This window comes from Nesoenas mayeri (assembly GCF_963082525.1).
Source record: "Nesoenas mayeri genome assembly, chromosome: 13".
In the NCBI taxonomy this organism is placed as follows: domain Eukaryota; kingdom Metazoa; phylum Chordata; class Aves; order Columbiformes; family Columbidae; genus Nesoenas; species Nesoenas mayeri.
In genome coordinates, this window is record NC_137550.1 from 2,568,106 (window position 1) to 2,592,577 (window position 24,472).

A 24,472-nucleotide genomic window follows, 5' to 3' on the forward strand; every position below is an offset into this window, starting at 1 on the left:
CTGCCTCTCCAGGTCGTGAGGTGTTAACATGCTGGACGCAGAGGCCATGTTCCCTGACCCTGACTGGCAAGCTTTTTCTGCAAAGACCCCTGATGCTGAGTTCAGGCCAGCACCAACCAAAGGAGCTTAAACCACCCTTCAGGCTTCCTGTGGCATCAGGACTTGGATTCCAACGAGTTTCTGCTGGATGCCTTGTAATCTGTGGAGACTCTCTCCCTCCATGACAGAGAACAGAATAAAGTGGAGCAGTTTTGCCAGGAAATGTTGCTCCTTCTCAGGCTTCTCAGCCACGCTCTCACTCAGGAACACCACAGTCAAAGCTATCTGCACTGGGGAGGGGAAGAGGCAGGCTGTGGTTCTCATTCAGTGTGAGTGTTCAGCTTTTGGAGTCCCCTTTGATTCTGTAATAAATCTGAGCAAACTTCAGAGCTGTCAGATGAATGGCAACATTACAATTGGGGTGTCTCCCAGACGCTTCCAGCCACTGGTGCCCTCAGAAGACCCTGATCGGCTTCCTCTCCCGTTTGTGTCATATGGGATCCCACACTTTGCCAAACACCCCGGAGTGGGATGCCCCAGGCCTGGCATCGCAGTACTGGCAGATGAGACAGACCATCTCACCCTCCACACCATAGAACCAGTAGACCAACTCATCTGGCTGGTCACTGTCAAACCCTGAGAAATGAATCCTCTTCCCAGCCATTTTCTCCGCTGCCAGAGCTGCCATCAGCTTCATGTGTGGGCACTAGCATGGCCTGCTCAGCTCCAGAAAAGCATAGCTGGAGTCCATACTGACCAAATTGGGGACCTGGATCCAGTCCATGGGCACCTGTGTGTGCTGCGCCTGAGCCCAGTGCATCACCAGCCTCCCTGTCCCTATCCCATTGCCTGTGCCAACATCAGGAACACCACCTTGATCTTCTTGGCCCCCTTCACGCAGTCTTTGCTATCGTCAACGCGGTGGGCAGCAGTGAGGATGCACTGCTCGGACACCAGCACAGCTGTGCAGCCTGTGGACATCCCAACAGTGGCAGAGAAGGGGTAGTTCATCAGCAAGTGGTTCCCACTGATGGAAAATCACTTGTCCGTGCCATAAATCTGCCACTTGTGTCATACATGCCACTTCCCTATCTCTTCTCTGCACCCCTCACCGGCAGACTCACTTCCACCATGGTGCCATTGGGATAAACTCTTGTAAGAGAGCTATTTCTGGAAGTCCTCAGGGACCAGGGCAGACTCCTGCTGGGTGCAGGTGTCTTTGCAGTGTGTTGTCAGCTTCAGGATGGGCTGTGACAAGAACTGCCCTTTGGTGAGTTGCAGCACAGACTGAGGAACAGGACTGGGAACCAGGCTACCAGCTGCAGCACTGGCAAGAAAGGAGAGCAACAGAAGAGCAACCACCCGGCAGTGAGTCATCGTGCCAGACCTACAAAAGCAAAGCAAGGAGAGTGTTAAGCCTGCACGATTAGAGAGCTGGCCACCTGCCACAGCTCAGGCTCGGGAGTATTATCGGCCACTCACAGTCTCATACCATCTACTGGGTCATGCATACTTAAGCTGTTAACCACAGAAAGTAGAAAGGCTGTGACCTGCCTGGAGCTAGGTGAGTAAGGAGAGATAGGAATCTCACCCAGCACTGGCCTGCTCTCCTGGAGCTCTCTTGGACAGTGAGGCCCTACAGTGTGACCCAAGGTTGCTGCAGAAACACCACAAGCTGATGAGTTTGCTCTGTTGCACCAGTAACCCCATCTAGCCCAGGGTGTATTCCCCAGATTCCAGGGCTAGAGCCCTGCTGATGGATGCATCCCACTAAGCAGCTGCCACAGCTCCACTCCACCAGCTGGTCACCTGTGGGGAGGAGGATCTGACAGTACCTGCTTGCTGGTGCTGCAGGGAGGAAAAATGCACATTAACTCCTTGGGTTGAAGTATTTGATGTCACAGGGCAGTGCAGACCAGCCAGCCTATTTTAGCTCCTAAACAGATCATTGTACCCAATTTAAAATTTAGTCTGCTGCTATATCCATGTGCCAGAGCCATCCTTGCTCTGGCAGGGGCTCAGTGCAGGGGACAGGTTTGGTAGTGCCAGCTCTCCTTCCAGCCACTCAGCGACACAGCCCTCCATCTCCATCCTGTCCCAAGCCTGTGTAGCCACATGGGCTCCTCTTAGCAGCCTCCCCAAAGGCTCTTCCTCAGCAAGCAGCTGGTGTGCAGAGAGAGCTGCTTCGATCCCACCTCCACGGGGAAAGCCCTTTGTTCCCTGAAGGTAACCAGGGTCTGCACCGGACATGCGGCAGTGCGTGGGGTTATGAAAGTCACAGGGGATGGGCTGGAGCCAAGTGGGGAGAGGGCCTGAGACCCACTAGCTCTCTGCACTCCCTGACCCACCCGTGCTGCATCCCCAGTATGGCCCACGGCCAGAGCATGTCATCACTGCCATGCTGCCCCAGCTGCCTGCCCCTCAGCATGGCTGGGGCCAAACGCAGCCGGAGCCAACAGCCCTCCACCTCCCCTTTAAATCCAGGTGGGATGACAAGAGGGGAACCACAAACCAAGCCCTGGCTGTAGCCCCCAGAGGGGCCTGTCTGAGCAGCCCCCACAGCACTACAGCCAGCAAGACAGCACCGAAACAGGAGCCAGCCCTCCCTGCTGCCCGTGCTTGTGCCCAGTCTGCCTGGCACCCATGCTGCAGCAGAGGCACAGTCAGGGGAGCAGCTCCAAGCTTGTTTGGCTCCCTCCAGGGCTCTGCCAGCCATTCTGCCCGGGCTGGAGCTGCGTCAGAGAGGCCCATGGCTGGGCGGCAGGCAAGAACACAGCCTGTGCTGTGAATTTGGGTGGAAACTCCCTGGCTGATGAGGCGAACGACAAGCAGCTGCGTGCAAGGCTGGGGACCAGGCCCCTCAGTGGCAAAGCCAGGATGTGCTTTTTGCTGCATTTTCTCAAACCTGAAAATGGCCCCTTCCAGACTGGCACAGGATGGGAAAGCACACCCTGCAGCCCCCAGCACCTGACAGCCTTCACCCAGGAACACACTTCCATCCAGGCCCCTCTGTGCACGATGGAGCCCCGGGTTGCTCTCACAGCATCTCAGCAGCCCACACGCAGGCTGGCGCAGCAGCAGCACGGGCTGCTCCCTTGTGCCAGTAACATGCTGGGGCTGACGCTGGGTGTTATTCACCCACCAACTGGTGCACCGAGATGTACAATAACGCCAGTGGGGCCTGGGAAAGGCAGAGGCACTGCCTGGTGGATGCGGTGCCATCCCTGGCAGCTCTGCCAGCTGGGGTGGGGCAGAAGGAGGCAGATGGCAGAAGGATGCAGAGTCCCAGGGTTGGGGCAGGCAGCCAAGGATAGGGTGCCCAGCACAGGGCACAGGGGTGGATAGGGTGCCCAGCACGAGACCCGGGGGTGGATAGGGTGCCCAGCACGGGGCATGGGGGTGGACAGGGCTGCTGTGCTCCCTCCAGCACCTGCACCCATGGCAGGATGGCACCAGCCCACCACACTGGCACGGACTGGTGGTTGCCAGATGGCTGCTTCCCTGCTGGGCTGTCCCAGTGGGAGCTGCCCAGGGCTTCCAGTACCCCACTCCATGTCCAGAGCTCTGCCAGTCCCAATGGGTGCCCAGGATGGGACATCAGTGCTCAGTGGGATGGCCTGGAGCCAGGCACAGACATGCCCATGGGCACGAACAGACTCACACACAGCCATGGGTGTGGACATGCACACATGCATGGGGACATGTGCACAAAGAAAGGCATGGGAGGCTGCAGCAGTGCCAAGTCAGGGCGTGAGAGCTGCAGCCGTTATCACTGCCCCATTGCCTGCTAGGCTTGAGCAACAGCACCTGAACCCAGGTGCATAGGTGCTGGGGGCACCGCGGGCTCAGCAGGGCCCCATGTGCTGCCCCCAGCCAGAAGATACGCACCAGGCAGGGTGATGGGACCCAGCGCAGCACACCGAGCCACTGGCATGACCTGGAGAGCTGGAAGCACCTGCAAGGAGCCAGTACCAAGAGTCAGCTGCACCTGAGGGCGGGAGCGGGAGGCCCTGGCAGGGCACCCTGGCCCAGGGCAGCAGGACAGGCAGTGCCTGGCATGGGGCCAGAGCAGGTGCTGCAGCACTGTCCCCCAGGCACAGTCCTGGGGCAGGGCTGAGCTCTAGCCCAGGGCCCAGGCAGAGCTGATGGTGTGGGCGACCTCACCACTGACCGTGCAGTGACCCTGCTCCACTGCCAGGAAACAGAGAGAGATGCTAAAACCATGCAAGATCCATCTGCCCTAAATTAGTTTATTTTGCAAAATAATCTGTCAGGGCTGATTTAGACCAGACCAGAATCAGGGAAATCATCATCTTCTCATGTGGATGCAGCCCAGCTCCTGGCCACACTTCTTCCACAGGCCATTGCTGGAGCTTCAAGGAGGTATTTCCAAGTACTTAACTGGAGCTGCTGCCCTGAGACCTGGTGACACAGTCCCAGGCAGCACAGCTCCTGCAGGGCAGAGCCATGGCAGGCTGGTGTCCGGCCCACAGCTGGCCTGGAGCCCTGTTCCATGGTTCCTGGCTCACGGTCCCTGGGGACAGTGTGAGGGCTGGTGGCTCCAGATGGCAGTTTTAGGGCAGGGAGCTCACCCAGCACAGCCAAGCCCTGCTCTGTGCTGGTACCAGCCTGGCACCCGGCCCGGCAGCACACGGGGTCTGTGACCACAGGGCATTAACACAAGATGCGGCGGGACCAATAGAGCCAAGCACTTAAAAGACATTTAGTTTAATAAGTATAAAAGTCAATGTTAAAATACCAACTATACAAAAGCATACGAGGTTGGACACTGGTGTGGTTACACTGCAGACATCTTCACAGACAACCAAGTGAGATGCTCACACCAAGCAGTGTTGCCGGGACAGCAAAGGGCTCAGTGTGGGATGCGAATCCCAGGCACAAATTGGGTTTTGGCCAGCTGAGCCCTGTGCTGCCAAGGAGCACTGGGATGCTGACAGTACCAGAACAAGACACAAGCCTCATCACAAGGCTCCAGTCATAGCTGCCATGTACACACCTGGTGCTTGGAAAGCACAAAGAGGAGGTGGTGACCACAGCCACATGGACAGACGGAACAAATAAAGCTGCACCATCACATGGGGACTCTTGTGTGCAGGGAAAGCAGCATTTCTGACAGTATCTTCCATGATGGGAGGGCCATGCTGGTGTCACTGCCACTTAGCAGGGTTGGGGGATGAGACATCAGCCCCGGGCCACCAGCGCTCCCAACCAGCCTGGGGACGTGTCTCCGTGACCACTGCTCTGCGAGGGGAAAGGGCAGCGCATAGCCCGGCTCCGTGTCCTGACCCTGGGACTTGCTCCCTGTGGGATGGGATGGATGTACCATGTGGATCATGACCTTGTCCCCGAGTGGGAATACTGGCAGAGGTCCACGGAGTGCCGGTGCCCGGTCGCTCAAATCGCAGCAGCGCTGGGGCCAAGGTCCCCTCCAGGGTGGTGCAGGGGCTTTTCTACTGTGGCACAGGGTTCCTCTGCATTCTTCCCTTCCACGCTATTCCGAATCCCATAGCCAAAGTAAATCATAAAACCTGCAGGACAGTTTCCACACTGAAATGCACAGCCGTGAGCTGCCACCCTGGGCAACAGCCGCCCAGGGGAGACCCTGCGAGCACCACGCTCCCCTCTGCAGGACACTTACCCACAGCCATCCAAATGGCAAACCGCACCCAGGTGCCAGCACTCAGCTGTACCATCAGCAGGATGTTAACGAACATGCTGAAGATTGGCAGGAGTGGGAGGAAAGGTACCTGAGAGGGACAAGAGATGCCATGTCAGTTGCACCTTGAGGGACACAGCCAGGCTCGAGGATGCACGTGGCCACAGAGAGGGCTCCCACAGCCCAGAGAGCATCTTGGCACTTCTCTGCTGGGGACTGCACCTCGGAGAGCCGTGTCTCAGGAACCTGGGCTTTCCTGGACAGTAACTGCTCAGCAGTGAGTCCTGGCAGACCCTGCAGTGGTCCAGACCCTGCCAGAGGCCCACGGGGGTGCAGACACTAGGCTGGGGGGGGCTGCACTCACTTTGAAATTCAACCGTGCGTCACTCTGCGGCTGCCTCCAAACGATGATGGTGGGAATGAGCAGAGCCACAAGGAGCAGCACCAGAGCCGTGATCCAGCCCACGCTGGCATCCTTCAGCGCAGTCACCTTGAGGGTCAGGACCACGCAGATGACAGTGATCAGTGCAGCTGCAATGGAGGGGGCAGTCAGGAGGCTGCAGGGCACATGGTCTCCTTGGGACCCCAAGCCTCACCAACAGCTGGGCTGAGGTACCCACTCCTCTTGGTCACGTGGTGGCTCCAACACCCATCCCAGCGCCTCAGGAAAGTGCCTTGCCAGGGGAACTCGACAGCCCAGCAAGCCAAGGGGAGCCTGCACTCGGCTGCGCTCGAACACAGCTCTGACACTTGCCCAGGACTGGCTCAGCCTCCCCACTCTGGCTGCACAATGAAGCCATTGATGGGCAGATCAAACCTTGCTGGCCAAGCCCCAGCACTCTCTGGGCCTGGGGACCACCCTCACTGGGTGGCCAGCTTGTGCTAGGCTTGTCACAGGGAGCTCCCATGACCATCCACACATGCCTGGCTTAGCACCCATGTCCTCCATCAGCCCCCATGCATCCCAAACTTGAGCCATGCCCTGCGCTTGGCACCCTGCTCAGGGCAGAACAGGTCTGATGCCTGCTCTCCTCCGCCTATATGCCTACCATCCCTTCCTGGCTCTACAGAGGCACACCAAAACACTCCAGCCCCTGGCTGGGGGAGACATCGGCCACCAGCTCCCAGTCACTCACCGATAACAGAGACACAGACGTAGACAATGCGCCCTGAGATCCTGGTGGGGATGTCCCCAGGTGGGTTGAAGAGCTTTGCCAGAGACAGTGTCTCTTTTTGCTGGGCACTGGCAGCGGTAACAATGGGGTTCATGATCACCCTCTCCTCCTCATTCCCATTCAGCTCCAGCATTTCCATGGCCTTTGAGGAGTTCAGCTGCCCGGACTGGTACCTGAGCAGATGAAACAAGCTGCAGCGGCGCCCGAGGAACTTCCCAGCCCAAGGGGACAGTGGGCAGCTTCCCAAGGCTGTGTCCCCCCAGGAAAAAGCTGTGGCCACGAGCCCAAGGACTGAGGCACGGCATACCCACGCTGTGCACCACCACGCGGGAGAAGGCACTCACCGGAGGATGAGCACACACACCGCCACCAGGGAGTAGGCCAGCAGCGTGCCAATTGACATGAGGTCCACCAGGTCCTTCAGGTCAAACAGGAAGGCCATCACCGCTGCAATGAGGACACACAGCATGAGCAATGACTCCAGACCACCGTGGGGCTGAGTGTGAGGTGGCAGCTGGCAGCCTTACCCGCAAGGAGACCCGAGGCAACGGTGGCTGACAGAGGGGTCTTTGTGCGGCTGTTGATGTTGGAGAGGAACTTGAAGAGCAGCCCGTCCTCTGCCATGGCATAGATCACACGGGGCATGGGGAACATGGAGCCCAGCAAGCTGCCATGGGGAGAGATGGCTCAGGGCCTGCCAGGCAAGCTGTCCACACCCAGACAGGGTCAGGACCAGCTCTGTGCTGGGATCAGGAGAGCAGCTGGACAGGGCAAATCACCAGCGCAGCCAGGACTCCTGCTGCTGGTCCCCAGGAGGTACCAGGGATAGAGACAGTCCTACCTGGTGGAGAGGGCACACAGCGATCCAACGGCAACGGCATAGCGGGCAGGCTCCCAGCCCACTGCCTTGAAAGCCTCAGGCAGGGGACTCTCCTTGTTCAGGAGGAAGTAGGGCACCATGAGGGTCAGGGCCGCAGAGACCCCGAAATACGCCACAAAGCAGATGAGGAGGGACACGATGATGCCAATGGGAATAGAGCGCTGAGGGTTCCTGGCTTCCTCCCCTGTGTGGAGACAAGAGGCAGCATAGAATCATAGAATAGTTTGGGTGGGATGGGACCTTTAAGGCTCATCTAGTTCAACACCCCTACAATAAGCAGGGACATCTTCAACTAGAACAGGTTGCTCAGAGCCCCATCCAGCCTGGTCTTGAATGTTTCTGGGGATGAGGCATCTCTCACCCCTCTGGACAACCTGTGCTAGTGTTTTGCCAACCTCATTGTAAAAAATTTCTTCCTCACATCTGGCCTGAATCTTCCCTCTTTTAGTCTAAAACCATCACCCCTTCTCCTGTCGCAACATGCCCTTCTAAAAAGTCTGTGTCCATCTTTCTTGTTGGTCCCTTTTAAGTACTAAAAAGCCACAATAAGCTCTCCCTGGAGCCTCCTCTTCTCCAGGCTGTCCTCACAGTAGAGCTGTTCCAGCCCTCTGATCATTTTTGTGGCCTCCTCTGGAACCGCTCCAACAGAACCATGTCTTTCCCGTACTAAGGGCTCCAGAGCATCCACAGAGCAGGGCAGCGGGCTCTGGGGGATGAGCTGCAGCAGAGACCTTCCATGGCAGTACAGGCAGGGGCTGTTGGAAAGGAGGGGTCCCCAGCATCCTGCTGTGCTGGCAGAGGCTTCAGGACTGCTGAGAACAGAAGCACGTGGCTACAGCCCCCGCTTCCAGGCATGCGGCTGCCTGGCAGCTGGGCTCACAGCCCCCCCGGCCACGCCAGCTCTCCGTCCCCACCAGAGCCTGCTGAAAGTGGACCCTCTGTCTGCGCGGGCAGGGCAGCACAGCACTGTGCCCTCTGCTCCCCAGCCTTTGCAAAAGCCCTGCTCTCTTGCTCCCCAGCAAGGGACTTGGGACCGTAGGAGGGATGGAGGGAGCTCCCAGGCAGCTCCTGGGGGCGGGGAGGCACAGGCAGGGAGGCACAGGCAGGGAGGTCAGGCAGAACAGCCTGTACCAGCCACCCACTAAGTAGATTCCTGGAGGAATGAGAGGAAATTAAGAGGGCTTCCTGCGCTCCGGAGAGCGGCGGTTCTGCACGAACTCAGTCATTTAGAAAAATGTTGCTTGAAGCTGGGAAATAACCAGGAGGCACTAGCAATTCCCAGCGCTGTTGCAGCCCCGACTCGGCAGCGGAAAGGCTCCCTGCTGCCCTGGGAGCTCCCTGCACAGTCAGGGTGCAGCCCCGCTCCCCCTGCGCAGTGTGGGGAGCCCCTTTTCCTGGGGCAGGGCAGGCTGGGAGTCCTTTTGTGCTGGCCCAGCTGGGGACAGAGCTGCCGGGGAGGCCTCCCAGGGGCGGTGCGACAGGCTGTTTCCCACGCCACAGAGCATCCTCCCCAGCAGGTCCCAGCCATCTGCCAGCTGCGCTGGGGAAATGCCGGCACCACCCTCACCCAACTTGGTACCTGTAGTGGCGATGCAGTCAAAGCCCACGAAGGCATAGAAACAGGTGGCAGCACCGGTCAGAATCCCTTCCAGTCCAAAGGGGACAAAGCCACCAGAGCCAAAGGCTTTTTTACTGGAAAGGAGGGAAGAGAGCAGCTGCCATGGGGTGCGTGGACAGCGGGGCTGGTGCTAGCCCTGTGACGGACCCTGGTCTGGCACGGTTGCTCTCCTCACCTGACATCCGAGTGGCTCATGTAGTCCTTCTCTGAGAGCTGCCAGTTCTTGATGTCTCCCTTCACGAAGCCAGCGATGATGACAAAGCCAAGCACCACCAGGTTCACTGCCGTGAAGATTTTGTTCACGAGGGCGGATTCACTAACGCCAAAGGCCAACAATGCTGCAGGGACAGAAGGGGTGAGTGGAGACTCTCCAGGCTCCCATGCCACCACCTGCAGTGCCACAGAGCTGCTCCTACACACTCACCAGTGAGCAGCGCAATCAATATCACAGCAAAGAAGTCTGGGTACTCAGCCAGAACCCCTGGCACGTGTACTGTGGTCTTGTTCATGAAGAAGTTGGAGATGTGGTTACCGATGATGTTGTCGAATGCTGCGCTCCAGGCTCGAGCCACGCTGGCTGTACCTGGTCAATGACAAACCTATTCATCAGCCCAAGCCCAGGGCAGAGCAGCACCAGCCACTCCCATCCCAGCAACCACCTCCCTGCTGATCCCACCCCACACTCAGCTCCCGCAGCACCACACGCTGCCCCCATGAGCCCCCCCACACTGCCAGTGCAGTGCTGGAAGGAGCCTGGGCACACATGCCATCACCCTGCCTGGCCCCGTACCTATCACATATGAGAGGATGAGATTCCAGCCAGTTGTGAAAGCCCAGATCTCACCAACGGTGACGTAGCTGTAGAGGTAGGCAGAGCCAGTCTTGGGGACACGTGCCCCAAACTCTGCGTAGCAGAGTCCAGCCAGTACCGACGAGAGAGCAGCCACCAGGAAGCAGAGAACGATGGAGGGACCAGCCATGTCCTTGGCCACCTCCCCAGCCAGCACGTACACACCAGCCCCCAATGTGCTGCCCACCCCCAGGGCTATGAGGTCCAGCGTGGAGAGGCAGCGAGCAAAATGAGTGTCCTCCGAGCTCAGATCCACCATGCGCCGGCGGATCAGCTTCTTCCCAACACTGGTCATTTTTCCCCCAAACATCTTGTCCTCTTGTGGGTGGTGCTCAGCGGCTCAAAACCCCTGCAAGAGAAGGGACCAGAGGAGCGTGAAGCTCAGGGCCCTGCAGGCAGCAGAACCCACACTGCAGGGACCAGGGCAGGCAGTGATGCCCACAGGAGCTGTGCGCCTGCTCCTGGTCGCCCCGTCAGCACCAAGCCCCCACCACACTGGTGGGGCAGAGACCACAACAGCTTGCCTCAAAGCACCACGGGGCTGCGCACACCATACCTGCACAGCCTCTGCATGAGGAGAGCAAGGCGAGGGAGAAACCCAGCAAGTCCACAGTGGGGAACAGGCTTATTGCACAAGCCCTGTGTGGTCTCCACCACAGGGCTGCCGGGCATGTCCCAGAGCTTGCCCACTGTCTCCCAGCAACTCCACACTGATTTGGCAGCCTGGAGATCCCTCAGTCCAAACTTGACTGCTGGAGCATCCCTCAGGCCTTATGCGTGGGCATGTGCAACAGGGATGGCAGTGAGACAAAGCATTCCTCCAGCAGAGGATTTGGCAGGCTGGGCTGACTTACTGGGACATTGCCATTCCTCCTTTGCTCCCAGCATCTGCACTACACCCTCAGCAGAGATGTATGGCCAGATGCACAGCGCAGGACCCCAGCACATATCCCTTGCGTGCTGGCAGTCCTTGTTGAGCAGCCTGTATGCTCTGCAGGCTGCAATTGCCCTAAATGTACAACACCCCCACTCCCTTTGTTCACAGCAGCCATTCATCTCCAAAAACCTCTGGAAGATGAGCACTCTGTAGAGCAGGCAGTCTGCGCAGGCTGAGCGGAGCCACAAGGTAAGCAGCTTCCCAATGCTCAGATCTGCAGCTGGCGCCTTGTGCCCAGCACTGGACCACTCGTCCACCAGCCCCTTCTCCCCACAGGCTGCTCTCTTTGTTGGGAAATGAAACAAGACAAGTGCCTGTGGCAGCACCAACGTTGTGCTGTTTAGATCAGCGTAAAGTACACACGAGGATGACTTTGTGACCCTTTTCCACTGAAGGGGATTACCAGAGTTGCAGTGGCAGCCACCAGCTTCCTTATAACCAGCAAACCATCCCGTTTCTGGAGAAACCTCCTCCTGAGCTGGTACGTGGCACATTCAGCCTTGGCCCAAGGAGCTCTCCCAGCTCAGGGCAGCCTCTGGGCCAGGTTTCAGGGGAACAACAAGTGTCCCAGCACTGGCACACCCCCTAGCCGCTGCCTGCACGGCTCTGGCTGCCTTCTCCAGTTCTGCTCGATTGCTCCAAGGGTTTCTGAAGCTCAATGTGAGCTCTGCTTGGGGTTGGCAGCAGAAACAGAGCAGCGGCGGAGAAAAAAAGCGCGAACAGCAACCAAGCAGGAAGATGTGGGAGAGCCTCCCCTTCCTAACGCCCGCGGGCCCTGCTGTGCTGGGACTCGCCGTGCCCAGTGAAAGGAGCACGTTATGCACCGAGACCCCCAGCAGCTCCCGTCAGAGCTGGTCTAGGGCAAGCTGCTCAGCCGGGTCGGCTGGTTCCAGGGAGGCTCGGCTCATGGCCGGGGAGGTGACTCACAAAAAGCCACGCTGTCATGCTGGCGATGGAGAGCGCGCAGAGGAGGAGAAGCAACGTGTCGGGCGACAGCTCCCGCCGGCAGGACCCTCTCGCTGTCTGCCGCATCCCGCTGCCCACCCGCATCCCGTTGCCCACCCGCATCCCGTTGCCCACCCGCATGCCGCCACCACGGCTTGGGGCAAGTGCCGGGGCCCGCCAGCCCCCGCTTAAGAGCCTCGCCCCAACCCCCGTGGGGGCATCTCTGACCCCGGGGGCTGCCAGCCGCGCTCCGTCCCGCCGAGGAGCCCGGCGCTGCCCCGGAGATGGCGGGACGGGAGCGAGATGCCGCGGCAGGACCCGGCTGCCGCCCGTACCGACTCCACGTGCGGGCGGCGGCTGATGCAAGCGCGGCAGCCGTTGCACCAGGACCCGCCTGGCCCGGCGGCGGCGCCCGCCGCGACTCACCGGCGGTTCGGTTCGGTTCGATTCGGTACGGCTCGGCTTGCTCCGGTGCGGCCCCGTTCCGCTCCGCTCCGCTCGCCTCGAGACTGGCGCGGCCGCCGCTGCCGGTGAAGGGGTTGGAGAGCGTAACGTCTCCGCCCACCCCTTGCCCGCGCGCACCCCCCCGAGCCGCCCCGTTTACAGTCGCCGGCGCTCACCCCCGCCCCCGGGGTGGCCGCCCCGCAAACCCGCCCCGCAGTCTCAGAAAGTCTGTCCCTTCTCGGCCCCACCCGTGCCCAGTTCCACGCACTGAGACCCGGCAGAGCACAGATTTAAAAAAAAAAAAAAGTGTATATACATATATAGTATATAGATATGTCATAAATAGAAGCGGGGGGGGGGGCGGGTCAGACGCGACTCGGCCCCCGGGTTTGCGACTGCTGTGGGCTGCAATGCCGAGTCCAGGGCAGGGGACCGTACGGCCGGCGGCGTAAGCCACGGAGAGGTCGGCTGAGGGTCCGCCGAACCTAGATGTGCCAGGAGGGGGCAGAGCCTGGCCCGGCCTTCCCCCTCCGGGGCTGGGAGGGAGGCGAGGGCTGGGGCGCAGTGGGGAGGCCAGCCCTGCCGCAGGGAGTGTGGCCGGAGCTCAGCCTGAGGCGGGGGGGGCTCTGCCCCGATCCCCATGTGCTCCGCAGGGAGCGGGTCCCGGCCGGCGCCCGCACTGCTCCGCTACAGCCTCCTCAACTCTGCTGCGGGAGCAACAGGCAGCTCTAAGTGATGAGAAACACCAGTTTTGGGAGGACTGTTCAGGCCGGCAGCCAGCAGCGAGGCGGCAGCCAGCAGCCTTCCCTCCAGCAGGCAGGCTGGGACCAGCCGCACAGAAAACTGGCTCCTGATACAACCCAGCGTTCACATGGCGTGGGCACCCACTCAAACAGGCAGCGATGCTGGGAGGTGAGTCAGCCCTCCCTGGCATCGCGGGCAAGACTCTGCTTCAGCGCTGCTGCCGAGGATGCAGAGGCAACAGGCTTCCAGCGTTGGCAGCGGAGCAGGCAGGAGCACTGGGCAGGGCTCTACAGGCCTCACGCTGGGTGTCTGCCCACCCCGCCTGCCCGGGGGTGGACACATGAAGGCCAGGGAGACAAAAAGGCTCCGCTCAGCAAAATGAGCTCAAGGTGAGGGAAATCGCGCAGCATCCTGTGAGCGCAGCTGCCGGGCAGTGACGCAGGCTCTGCTAGCGCGCCCAGCCCTGGAAGATGAATGAACCGTGGCTCACCACGCCCCCTCCCCTTCCTGGCTGTGCACTCCCGCTAAGGAAGTGAGCCCGAGATCAAGATCTAGAAATGCCCCGCAGCGCGGCTGTTCGTGTGTGGGCGCTTCCTGCTGCTTCTTGGGCTGCCTGTATCAGGCAGGGACCTGCTGAGCCAAAACCCCGCTGCCTGCAGCACCGCGGGTATCACCATCGCTGAAGGTGCTCTCGGGTAGGACCAGCAGCACCATGGGCACATCAGGGCTCCATAAGGGGACACCCCAGCCTAGCCAAGCAGATGCTGAGTACGGAGAGTCGTGAGGGGGGAATGACACCAAGACGCACCTATTCCCAGAAACTATCTTGCGACAGCAGATGTTGGGAGGAAGTTTCGGGCAGGGAGCAGCACCGGGGCACCAAACATGGCTACAGCTCCCAGACCTCCCATGCAGCAGCACATCCAATGTGGCAGTGCCACATCCTCACCCCCCAGACTACAGCTCTCCCCTCCACCCAGTTCAGGGCCCTGATCCAGCAGCACAGGCCAAGGGCTGGGAGCAGGCAGAGGCATGGAGCGAGCCAAGCACACGTCCCAACAGGAGCAGCAGGAAGGCAAACAGTGGCAGGGCGCAAACAGCCAGCACCAAGGAGGGTAGGAAGTGGCTCCAGCCCAAAGAGGGGGCCAAAAGCCCTGCAGAAGCAGATCAAATTCAGCCCTTGGAACCCCATCACCTTCCATGACAGGAGCATAGAATCACAGAATATCTCAAGTTGGAAGGGACCCATAAGGATCATCAAGTCCAACTCCCTGCTCCTCACAGAACTACCTGAAACTAAACCAAGTACATCATCCAGATGCTCCTTGAACTCTGACAGGCTTGGTGCTGTGACCACTTCCCTGGGGAGCCGGTTCCAGTGACCACCTGCCCTTTCAGTGAAGAACTTTTTCCTACTGTCCCATCTGAACTTCCCCTGACACAGCTTCATTCAGTTGCCTTGTGTCCTATCTCTGGTCACCAGAGAGAGGAGATCAGCCGTTCTCCCTCCACTGCACCCCTGTGAGAAAGCTGTGGACTGTGACGAGGTCACCCTTCAGCCTTCACAAGCTGAGCAAACCGAGCGACCTCCTGTCTTGCCTTCAAAGCATTTCACCGTCTTGGTCGCCCTCTTCTGGACACGCTATAATAGTCTCATGTCCCTCTAGTGATTTATCTGTGACTTACATGGGATTTATATGGGGACACGAGACGCACAAGGGTAGAGGAAGGCCCTCCTGTTCAGGCACCAGGTTCATAACAGACCCCCTTGCTTTCTAAACTTCTCAGAGAGGAGCCTGGGTGTTGTGGGATCCAAACTTAGCCTCAGACTTAATCAATGGTTTAAGTCTAAGAGTCATAGAGGGTAAGGGAAACATGTACGGGATTATATATATTTATGGCCAAAGGGTTATATGTGCACATCCAATTCATTATATTGCTTGGCTAGGATTTCAAAGTCATTATTCTGCATCTCAGCCTGTTCCCATCCTCTCCACAGGCTCGGTGTCAGGTTGCTCCAAAGTCTGGATACCAGGTCTCTCGAAGCAAACGCTCAGCATGAGAGTTCATAGAAATAAATTATTTAATGGAGTAGTATAGCAGGAGGGTTGGCTTGAGCTGGGTGCCTTTGCAGAGGTTCCCCCCACACATAGAAATCTCTGGATTTTTGTATCCTTATAGACTATCCATCTGTCCCTCACACCATTATTTAGTTCAATAGCGATGTTTGAGGCTGTAGTCTTCTTGCTTCTCACTTTTTCACATTTCTCACTTCTTTTTCACTGATCTCACATGGGCCTTTCTTTTGTTTAGCTGTAGATATAGTTTATAGTTCATAGCCTTGAAGGTGTTGTTTTGTCTGAACGACAGCAAAGTGCAAAACAGGCCCTATCTCACAGATGTTCAGTGTAGCAGCTTCTGTTTACATGAAGTAGATGGAAGTTTGGTAAATATGAGAACTTCACAGCAAATACTTCAAGATTTCAGAAAATTCAGCAGACCTTATAATTCAGCAACCTTATAATTCTAGGTGATTCATTCTATTTAGTACACATTTACTTAAGCTAAATAACTGATGTGAAACTTAATTTGGGCTCATCCAGCAATCTGTGAGTAGTAAAAACCATCGCCATACAGGTCGATGCAGATCTCTGACTCTCTACCTTCAAGGGAGTCCATAACTCTCCTAGTTTAGTATCATCAGCAAACTTACATAATGTACCTTTAATATCATTTATTAAAACATTGAAGAGCACTGGCGCTAAAATTGGGCCCTGAGAACCCCACTGGTGACTGGCCACCAGCCTGTTGTAACCTCATTTACCATAAGCTTTTGGGCCCGACCCGTCAGCCAGTTGTTTACCCAGGACTTCATGGACTTTTCTAGTGGAGTGCTGGTCTGTCGCGGTTTAGACGGACAAACAACACAGACCAAGATCTTCCAGGTTGAAAGTAGTAGACGCGATTTATTGTCACAAGTGCATTTTTACACAGTTTTACCAATTCGTGTGTCTCTTCACACTTGGTTACAAGTTACGGCAGTAACATCTCATGGGCTAATTTTGCTGTCATCAATGTTACTCTTCTACTCCCTTCTCTCTCACAAGTACACCTTAATATCTCCAGATACTCCTTTACTCTCATCTTTCTCACAGGTAGCCTTAATATCTTCAAGGCTAATTTCTGTTTCTATGCCCTCCGTCAGTGAATTGACGGTCCCACCATAGTCCCCCACACTGGGCAGTTTATCCAGAAGGATACTGTGAGAGGCAGTATCAAAAGCTTTGCTAAAATCCAAACCCACCACATCTACTGGCTTCCCATGGTCAGCTGGACAGGTGATCTTGTCAAAAAAGGAAATTAGGTTGGTTAATTTGGACTTTGCCTTTGTGAATCTGTGCTGGCTATGACTAGTGACTGTACTGTCTCTCAAGTGCTTTTCAATAACCCCCAGAATAACCTTCTCCATAATTTTAACAGGCACTGAAGCGAGACTGACAAGCCTGTAATCACCGTTCTTGAAAACTGCAGATGGTACCGACACCGCAGCTGCTCACCTCAGCGACTGAGTGCCGAGCAGGGGTGGGAGACAGCAGAATAAGTGTCCCCACACAGCCACCCCTGTGCACAGGCAATGACAGCCACCGCAGGAAGGGGTGTAGGCTGCCTGTGGCGTACCAGGGTGGCCAGAAACACCACCAAGAGCACAGGGGAGCAGGAGGAGGTCATCCTTCCTGGCCCAGCCTTGAGGGCTGCCAGCATCAAACAGTGGGACTCTCCAAATCCTCACCCAGACACGAGGCAGCACGACAAGGGGTCTGTGTCAGCCTGCTGGAGACAAGGCAGCAGGATGGAGCTTCCTTTGCTGACAGGCAGGAACAGTGAGGAACTAGGTCCCAAGTGCTGCTTCCCCACCACCTAGACACTGACACAAGCTGCCAGCTAATAAAACGGTAAGTAACAGCTAACGTCTGCAGAAGCCCGATGTGCCATCTGCCAGCACTGGCTCTTCTCACATCCAGAGTGAAGGTAGTTTAAGGCAGAAACCTGCCCATACAACTGCCTGCCACCACCCACACATCCAAGCATCCTGCCTGGAAGCACCAGGTTTGTCCAAAAAGGCTTCCCCAGAGCCATGCTGTGCCTCCATCCCCCAAGCACCCACCTTCTCCACACAGCAGACCTCAAGTTTCCAGCTGAGCAGAACCAGCCACAGCTGGACACAGCCCTGCCCTTTCTGCCCAGCCCGTTGGAGAGCAGCAGGCAGTACCAGGCACTGGCCCTGCCCCAGCAGACAGCAAACACCACTGCAAAAAGACACCTTTATTTTAAACAGAAGGAGTGAAAAACCCATGAACTCAAGAGTGCCACAAATATAACAGACAAGTGACATTCTGTGATTCTGTGAAGTGGCTGCTATGAGTGTGCCCGTGTGCTAGCTGTCAGTCACCACTCTCCTCCACTGCTGCGCCTTCTGGACAGATTCCTGGGGAGCAATGGCAGCATCAAAGCATTGCTGCTCCTGGCACTCATCACCTTCCCCACAGGGAAGGCCATGAGCTGTGTCCCTTCCACCCGGCAGCCCGCAGTTACACTGGCAAGGGATCACCGGAGCATTCATGCAGCCCACCCAGGGCTGAGGGAACATACCTGCTGCTCTGAGCTGAACCTGCAAGGAGGAGATCGTCTGGCGATATGCTTCACACTTGGCGGTCTTCTTAGCTGCAGGCAGGAGGCAAGTAGGTGTCTGCTCAGCCCGTCCTGAACACCTCATCCCCAGACCCTCTGGGGCAGGGGCTGGGATCCTGCTCTGTCCCCAGACAAGACACCAGCCCAATCCCCATGGAGCTGCAGACACTGGGCTCCAGGTACAAGTGCAGGGGGTGTCATCTAGATTGCAGGTGTACCACAGCCTCCTAAAACAACCAGCCCCACGTACCAAGCTCGCCCTTCACTCGCTCCAGCTCATTCCTTACACGCTTCAGTTCTTGGGACAGCTGATCCCCTGCAGACTGGCAAGGACAGGGTGTAAGTGTGATGCAGGGGGTGGTCACCCCCAAACAGTGAGCCTGTGGTTCCCTAAGCACTAGAAAGGTGGTAAAAATTTGACCTGCAGCAAATGCACAAGGTGTTGTGTAAAACCCAGGGAAAAGCTGAAGCAGTTCAGGTGCCAGCCCAGAAATTGGCAGCCCCAAGCCCCATCACCTCCCACCTCTGGCACAGCTGGCCCAAGCTACCATCTGAACACCCTGTGGTGTCAGGACACAGCTAGCTCTTACCTGCTCAGCAGCCACTGCATCTCCACACCCTGGAGTCAGGCCAGGAGCCAACTCACTAAAAAAAGGCAGCTCCACAGACTCCCACGTCTGGTCAACCCTACCTGTGAAGACAAGCATTGCAACTAGAAATATAACTGTCATCCCCAGCCTCTCTTCAAACAGGCCAGCAGGGCAGAGACAGCCTCCTCATCCTCTGCAGGGCTCAGAGGCAGCTGCCCATGTTTCCCCACACTCTCGCTGATACAAGGTAAGAATCCACCAGAGCCCAATGGAGAAACATATACTCTGCTCGCTGTGGTACACTCACAGGACACTTGGTTTTCAGCATGCCTTTGGCAGTCAGGAGCCAGAAGAGCTCCAGAGGGGCTCCTCTCTACAGGGGAGCAAACTCCAGCTCCCCACCCCTGCCTGGGACCATACCTCCATACAGCTCAGAGAGTGCCCTGACAGCAACATATGCTGGCCAGGGCCACTCCCTGTACTATGGATGAAATGGAGCACCAGATTTGTTCAGGCTCTTTGCTGAGCCTGTCAAGAGAAACAGACTTTGCCTACCATGACCAGTCTGCGTTTCACTGTCCTTCCTCTGAGCCCGAGCACACACTGCCCGCTCCTGTGCTTTTCCCGGGATCAGCCTTGACCCTGCAGCAGAGACATCAAAAGCTGCAGCAGCAGCTCCCGCTTCCACAACAGCGGGGCCTCAGGGACTTCTGCCCAGATACACCCTCACCAGAGCAAAAGCGCTTGTGCGAAGGCACTTTTCCCAGTGACGGCAGTCGGGAACGAGAAGCCAGAAGAGGAATCCTTGAAGAGAACCTCTGGGAGGACTGTCTGCGACCCACAACCTTGCCAGCAGCTATAGTGGACAAACATGAGGTACAGAGGCTGCCACCCCAAAGCAGCTACACCCAGGACAGCCCAGGGCCCAGCCAGGCTACCCATCCCAGGTCCACGGGCACCAGCCCCCCTGTGACCCCACAAGACCACAGGGTGAGGGCTGCAAGCCAACTCCTGTCTGGCAGGAGGCCAGACAGTGCTTAGCGCACCAGTGCTGTTCTTGGGCTCCCACCTGCCCGCTCCCTGTCCCATGCTCCCTCCTCGCTGCACCATCAGTCCCCCCAAGCTTCCCCGCTTTACGTGAGGCAACTGGCAGGTGCAGAATTACTTTTCATCCCTGTGTCCCGGGGGGCGGGTTTGGGAGCAGCGGAAGGTTGTGCCAGCTGTGAAGCCCCGCTGGGATGCTGCAGACTGGACTTGGCAGCCAGCGTCAGCTTGGTACCTGGGGAAGAGAGAGGGTTCTGCAGCACCGTGGCAGCAGTCGCTGCACTGGGGCTCCCTTCAGCGACCCGACTCACCCCGGGACTGGGAGATCCTTGTTCCCGAAGCACTGAGCCTCTTGCCGACTTTGGGGAGCTGCAGAGCCGGAGGATCCCGTGCCTGGGACATGATCAGCCTGGCACGACCCGGGGGCTGTGCGGTGCTGCATTGGGCTGCTTTACAGGACGGGGTCCGCAGGCGGCGGGAGCGGGGCCACACTGGGCCGGGGCAGCTGTCGGCAGCGGGCGGCAGGAGAGCCCAGGGGTCCCCATGGGCCGGGCCCAGGGCAGCGTCCTCACCGGCATCTGTGTCCGGGCGGGCAGCGGGCCTGGCACTGTCCGGCACCCGCTCATGGAGCGGCGGCGAGGCGTGCAGCGGTGTGGAGGTGGTGGGCCCGGCGCGGTCGAGCCACAGGGAGCTGCCATCCGCCGGTCCCGGGGAGGGCGAAGCCGCAGCGGTGTCACCGAGCAGGAGGCTGACGATGGCGCGACATTCTTCCTCAAAGAAGCTCTGGTATGGCAGGGACCGCAGGCTGTCGTCGGGACAGGCCGGTGAGCCAGAGGCCAGCAAACCGGGACCTGAAGGCGGCGGCAGCAGTGGCGGTAGCAGCAGCAGCAGCGGCGTTGTTGGTGGCGGCAGAGTTGGCGACAGCGGTGTTGGCGTTAATGATGGCACTGGTGGCGGTGGCAGGACGTGGGCAGTCAGGAGCCAGGAAAGCTCCAGAGGGGCTCCTCTCTATGGGGAGCAAGCTCCAGCTCCCCACCCCTGCCTGGGACCATACCTCCATACTGCTCACCAGCTCCCATGGGAGTCCCTGCTGCAACCAGCTGTTCTTCGCTTTCATTGTCTTCTGTCAGCTCTTGGGTGGTATTGCGTATCAGCGCTCTCGAGTCGGATTGCATATCAGCTCTTGGGTTGTTGATCCTGAAGGGGGGTCCAGGAATTGAAAGTCAAGAGTATCAGCCCTTCCTCAGAGAGTGCACTGACAGCAACATATGCTGGCCAGGGCCACTCCCTGTGCTATGGATGAGTGTGGAGCGTTTAGACTGCAGGGTGACAATAAAACCCTGGCAGATGTATTGTTAACCTCCTCTGGCCCCACACTTCCCCCTTTTGCCCCTCCCTCTCCCCCTTCCCTCTAAGGACAGGTGATCAGGAGGGAAAGAAGGACAGAGACAAGAGAGCTGGAAAAATTAAAAATGTTTTACTGATGCCACTTATAAGAATAGAGAAAATAATACAAAATATAGCAAACCAATCTTGAAAGTCTCAGCAACTGCAGAGCCGGCACCCGAAGTCCTGGATTGGACTCTGCAGCCAACCGGAGCTGGATTCAGTCTCTCACTAGGCCTCAGTTCGCAGGGACAACTAGCAAGATCCTCTCCTAATGTTGGCCATAAGCAAAAGGGAACAAAGGGACAAGATCCTCATGATCTCCCACTTTTATATGAAGCATTCACGTGAGTGGAATGTTATACACAGTTGGTCAGTTTCTTGGTCACTTGTTTCTCGTTGTCCCTCTCCTGAGATGTCCATCCATGCTTATCAATAACTTTGCATTCCATTGCTCTGTTTACCAAAACATGTATCTGGTTCTCCAGGAAAATGCAGCTAATATGAAAGCTTTAGCTGACAGGCAAATCCACTAAAAGAGAAACTTGTTTTTAACAAAACCAGGACAATGAGCTAGAGCACCAGATTTGTTCAGGCTCTTTGCTGGGTGCCTGTCAAGAAAAAGGGACTTTGCCTACCATTACTGGTCTGCATTCCACTTTCCTTCCTCTGAGTCCAAGCACATGCTGCCCCCTCTTTGCTCTTGTTTAGGCTGTGCACCATATATTTGATCCATTCTACCCAGGCACTTTCATCTCCATGTATTTTGAACCTTGCCAGGGCATCTTTTCTACTAATGTCTATTCATGATCCATAAACCCCACTTACTGAATCATCTGCTCCCTGTATTGTAATTAGCAAAGGGCTGCACTGCAGAGACTCACATCCCAGGAGAGATTGTCCTTTAGATAGGGTAGTTTTTCTTTTTAACTCTATAACCATTCATTGCTCACTGTCCATCCCCTGAACTCTGTGGTCCAGATAACACTGTACCAGGAGGGGCAATGAGAGACAGGAACAAAAACTGTGCACTTATTTAAATCATCCTTAGACTCAGTCCCCTTGGACACATGTTTGTTTTCATAACTCAATTCTCTTTAGCTCTGTACATCCCCACAGTTAAGGATCTGGCAAGCGTCTACTCAAACTGTTAGGGAACCTTCAGTTTCAGTGATGTTTATGTTAAGTAACCCGTTTGTAAATTCTACATAATACAGGATTAATAATCCCCAGGAGTTTCATTTCATTTTCACCTCTGCATCTTTAGTCGAAGGGGGTCATCAGTTGTCAGTACTTGCCACTCATCACTGTCCTTTGGAGGTTCGATTGGCTCTTTAATCCATGTGTAATGAGTCTTCATTAAATGTTCCTTACACATATCAGCTCTCGACTCATATTGCATATAAGCTCTTGTATAGTCAATCCTGAAGTGGGGTCTGGGAATTGAAAGTCAAGAGTATCAGCCCCTCCTCAGAGAGGGCACTGACAGCAACATATTCTGGCCAGAGCCACTCCCTGTGCTATGGATGAAATGGAGCACCAGATTTGTTCAGGCTCTTTGCTGAGTGCCTGTCAAGAGAAACAGACTTTGCCTACCAAGACCGGTCTGCACTTCACTGTCCTTTCTCTGAGCCTGAGCACACGCTGCCCCCTCCTGTCCTTTTCCCGGGATCAGCCTTGACCCTGCAGCAGACACATCAACATTCTCCTCAGACGAGCAGCTCCCCCTTCCACAACAGCGGAGCCTCAGGGACTTCTGCCCAGATACACCCTCACCAGAGCAAAAGCGCTTGTGCGAAGGCACTTTTCCCAGTGACGGCAGTCGGGAACGAGAAGCCAGAAGAGGAATCCTTGAAGAGAACCTCTGGGAGGGCTGTCTGCGACCCACAACCTTGCCAGCAGCTATAGTGTTCAAACATGAGGTACAGGGGCTGCCACCCCAAAGCAGCTACACTCAGGACAGCCCAGGGCCCAGCCAGGCTACCCATCCCAGGTCCACGGGCACCAGCCCCCCTGTGACCCCACAAGACCACAGGGTGAGGGCTGCAAGCCAACTCCTGTCTGGCAGGAGGCCAGACAGTGCTTAGCGCACCAGTGCTGTTCTTGGGCTCCCACCTGCCCGCTCCCTGTCCCATGCTCCCTCCTCGCTGCACCATCAGTCCCCCCAAGCTTCCCCGCTTTACGTGAGGCAACTGGCAGGTGCAGAATTACTTTTCATCCCTGTGTCCCGGGGGGCGGGTTTGGGAGCAGCGGAAGGTTGTGCCAGCTGTGAAGCCCCGCTGGGATGCTGCAGACTGGACTTGGCAGCCAGCGTCAGCTTGGTACCTGGGGAAGAGAGAGGGTTCTGCAGCACCGCGGCAGCAGTCGCTGCACTGGGGCTCCCTTCAGCGACCCGACTCACCCCGGGACTGGGAGATCCTTGTTCCCAAAGCACTGAGCCTCTTGCCGACTTTGGGGAGCTGCAGAGCTGGAGGAGCCTGTGCCCGGGACACGGTCAGCTGGCCACCACCGCGGCCCAGGGACCGGGCAGGAACGCAGGGGCATCCCGCGGGGCCCGGCCCGCCGCAGGGGGGCTGTGCGGTGCTGCATTGGGCTGCTTTACAGGACGGGGTCCATGGGAGGCAGGAGCGGGGCCGCACTGAGCCGGGGCAGCTGTCGGCAGCGGGCGGCAGGAGAGCCCAGGGGTCCCCACGGGCCAGGCCCGGGGCGGTGGCCTCACCGACATCTGTGTTCGGGCGGGCAGCGGGCCTGGCGCTGTCCGGGGCCCGCTCAGAGCGGCGGCAAGACGTGCAGTGGCGTGGAGGTGGTGGGCCCGGTGGGGTCGAGCCACAGGGAGCTGCCGCCAGTCCCGGGGAGAGCGAGGCCGCAGCGGTGACACCGAGCAGGAGGCTGACGATGGTGCGGCACTGGTCCTCAAAGATGCTCTGGTAGGACATGGCCAGGGGGCTGCCGACGTGACACAGCAGGTCGGGACTGGCCGGCGAGCCGGGGATCGTCGGCAACTCTTACCGCTTCCGCCCCACCGCTTCTGAATGCTGCTGCTGCCCCAGCACCACTCCCTCCCCACAGCGCCCCTTCCACAGCGCCTCCCGCCCCGCAGCCCCCAGGACGAGGCAGAGAGTTGGCTTCACAGTGGTTTAATGTGAACGGAACCTGGACGTTACACTGGACAGGGTGGAGACAGCTGGGTGGATGGCAGCCCCACGGCAGGACAGGCAGGAGGAAAGGGGCTGCCCCGAGCAGGGGGACGGGGGCTGAACCGCGGCCACCTGCACTGGCACCAGCCTCTGTGCTGCCCCGCAGCCCTTCCCGCGCTGAGCTGGCCCCAGGAGCAGTTCCCTCCCAGTTTCAGCGAATTCTCCTCCTCCCCAAGAGCCACCTACTGCCCAGCAGTGCCAGTTCCTCACCAGAAAACCCAGGAGACACGACAGGGACCTTGGGGAACATGCTTGGC

At 57.6% G+C, this 24,472-nt stretch overlaps 2 protein-coding genes and 1 pseudogene across 3 annotated transcripts; all 3 read right to left on the bottom strand.

Annotated features, from left to right (window-relative positions):
• Positions 1 to 376: 376 nt before the first annotated feature.
• On the bottom strand, positions 377 to 1,172 carry LOC308045441 (serine protease 23-like; annotated as a pseudogene). The gene is made up of 2 exons: positions 1,164 to 1,172; positions 377 to 1,098 (listed from the first exon to the last, which is right to left on the bottom strand). The product of its transcript is annotated as a serine protease 23-like (transcript).
• A 4,282-nt stretch (positions 1,173 to 5,454) lies between these two features.
• SLC7A3 (solute carrier family 7 member 3) lies at positions 5,455 to 10,549 on the bottom strand (the record flags this gene model as incomplete). Its single annotated transcript, XM_080352726.1, has 11 exons — positions 5,455 to 5,588; positions 5,699 to 5,807; positions 6,081 to 6,247; positions 6,853 to 7,064; positions 7,236 to 7,338; positions 7,419 to 7,558; positions 7,733 to 7,955; positions 9,351 to 9,463; positions 9,565 to 9,727; positions 9,814 to 9,972; positions 10,180 to 10,549. 11 exons carry the CDS (start codon positions 10,547 to 10,549, stop codon positions 5,455 to 5,457), a joined length of 1,893 nt encoding a protein of 630 aa, XP_080208852.1.
• A 7,074-nt stretch (positions 10,550 to 17,623) lies between these two features.
• Positions 17,624 to 23,750, bottom strand: LOC308045564 (uncharacterized protein). The gene is made up of 12 exons (XM_080352896.1): positions 23,738 to 23,750; positions 23,420 to 23,495; positions 23,230 to 23,312; positions 20,687 to 20,829; positions 19,940 to 20,579; positions 19,754 to 19,867; positions 19,319 to 19,444; positions 19,144 to 19,230; positions 18,589 to 18,689; positions 18,249 to 18,321; positions 17,960 to 18,031; positions 17,624 to 17,795 (listed from the first exon to the last, which is right to left on the bottom strand). Exons 4-8 carry the CDS (start codon positions 20,805 to 20,807, stop codon positions 19,161 to 19,163), a joined length of 1,071 nt encoding a protein of 356 aa, XP_080209022.1. The 5' UTR covers positions 20,808 to 20,829; positions 23,230 to 23,312; positions 23,420 to 23,495; positions 23,738 to 23,750; the 3' UTR covers positions 17,624 to 17,795; positions 17,960 to 18,031; positions 18,249 to 18,321; positions 18,589 to 18,689; positions 19,144 to 19,160.
• Positions 23,751 to 24,472: the final 722 nt, after the last annotated feature.

What these genes read in the sequence shown, in the direction of transcription:
- LOC308045564 (XM_080352896.1), bottom strand. Translation starts at nt 20,807, where the DNA reads ATGCAATCCGACTCGAGAGCGCTGATACGCAATACCACCCAAGAGCTG. An exon ending in ATCTCCCAGTCCCGGGGTGA is followed by an intron (nt 19,868 to 19,939) that starts GTCGGGTCGCTG and finishes TCTCTTCCCCAG; the next exon opens with GTACCAAGCTGACGCTGGCT. An exon ending in GCACAAGCGCTTTTGCTCTG is followed by an intron (nt 19,231 to 19,318) that starts GTGAGGGTGTAT and finishes TCTCTGCTGCAG; the next exon opens with GGTCAAGGCTGATCCCGGGA.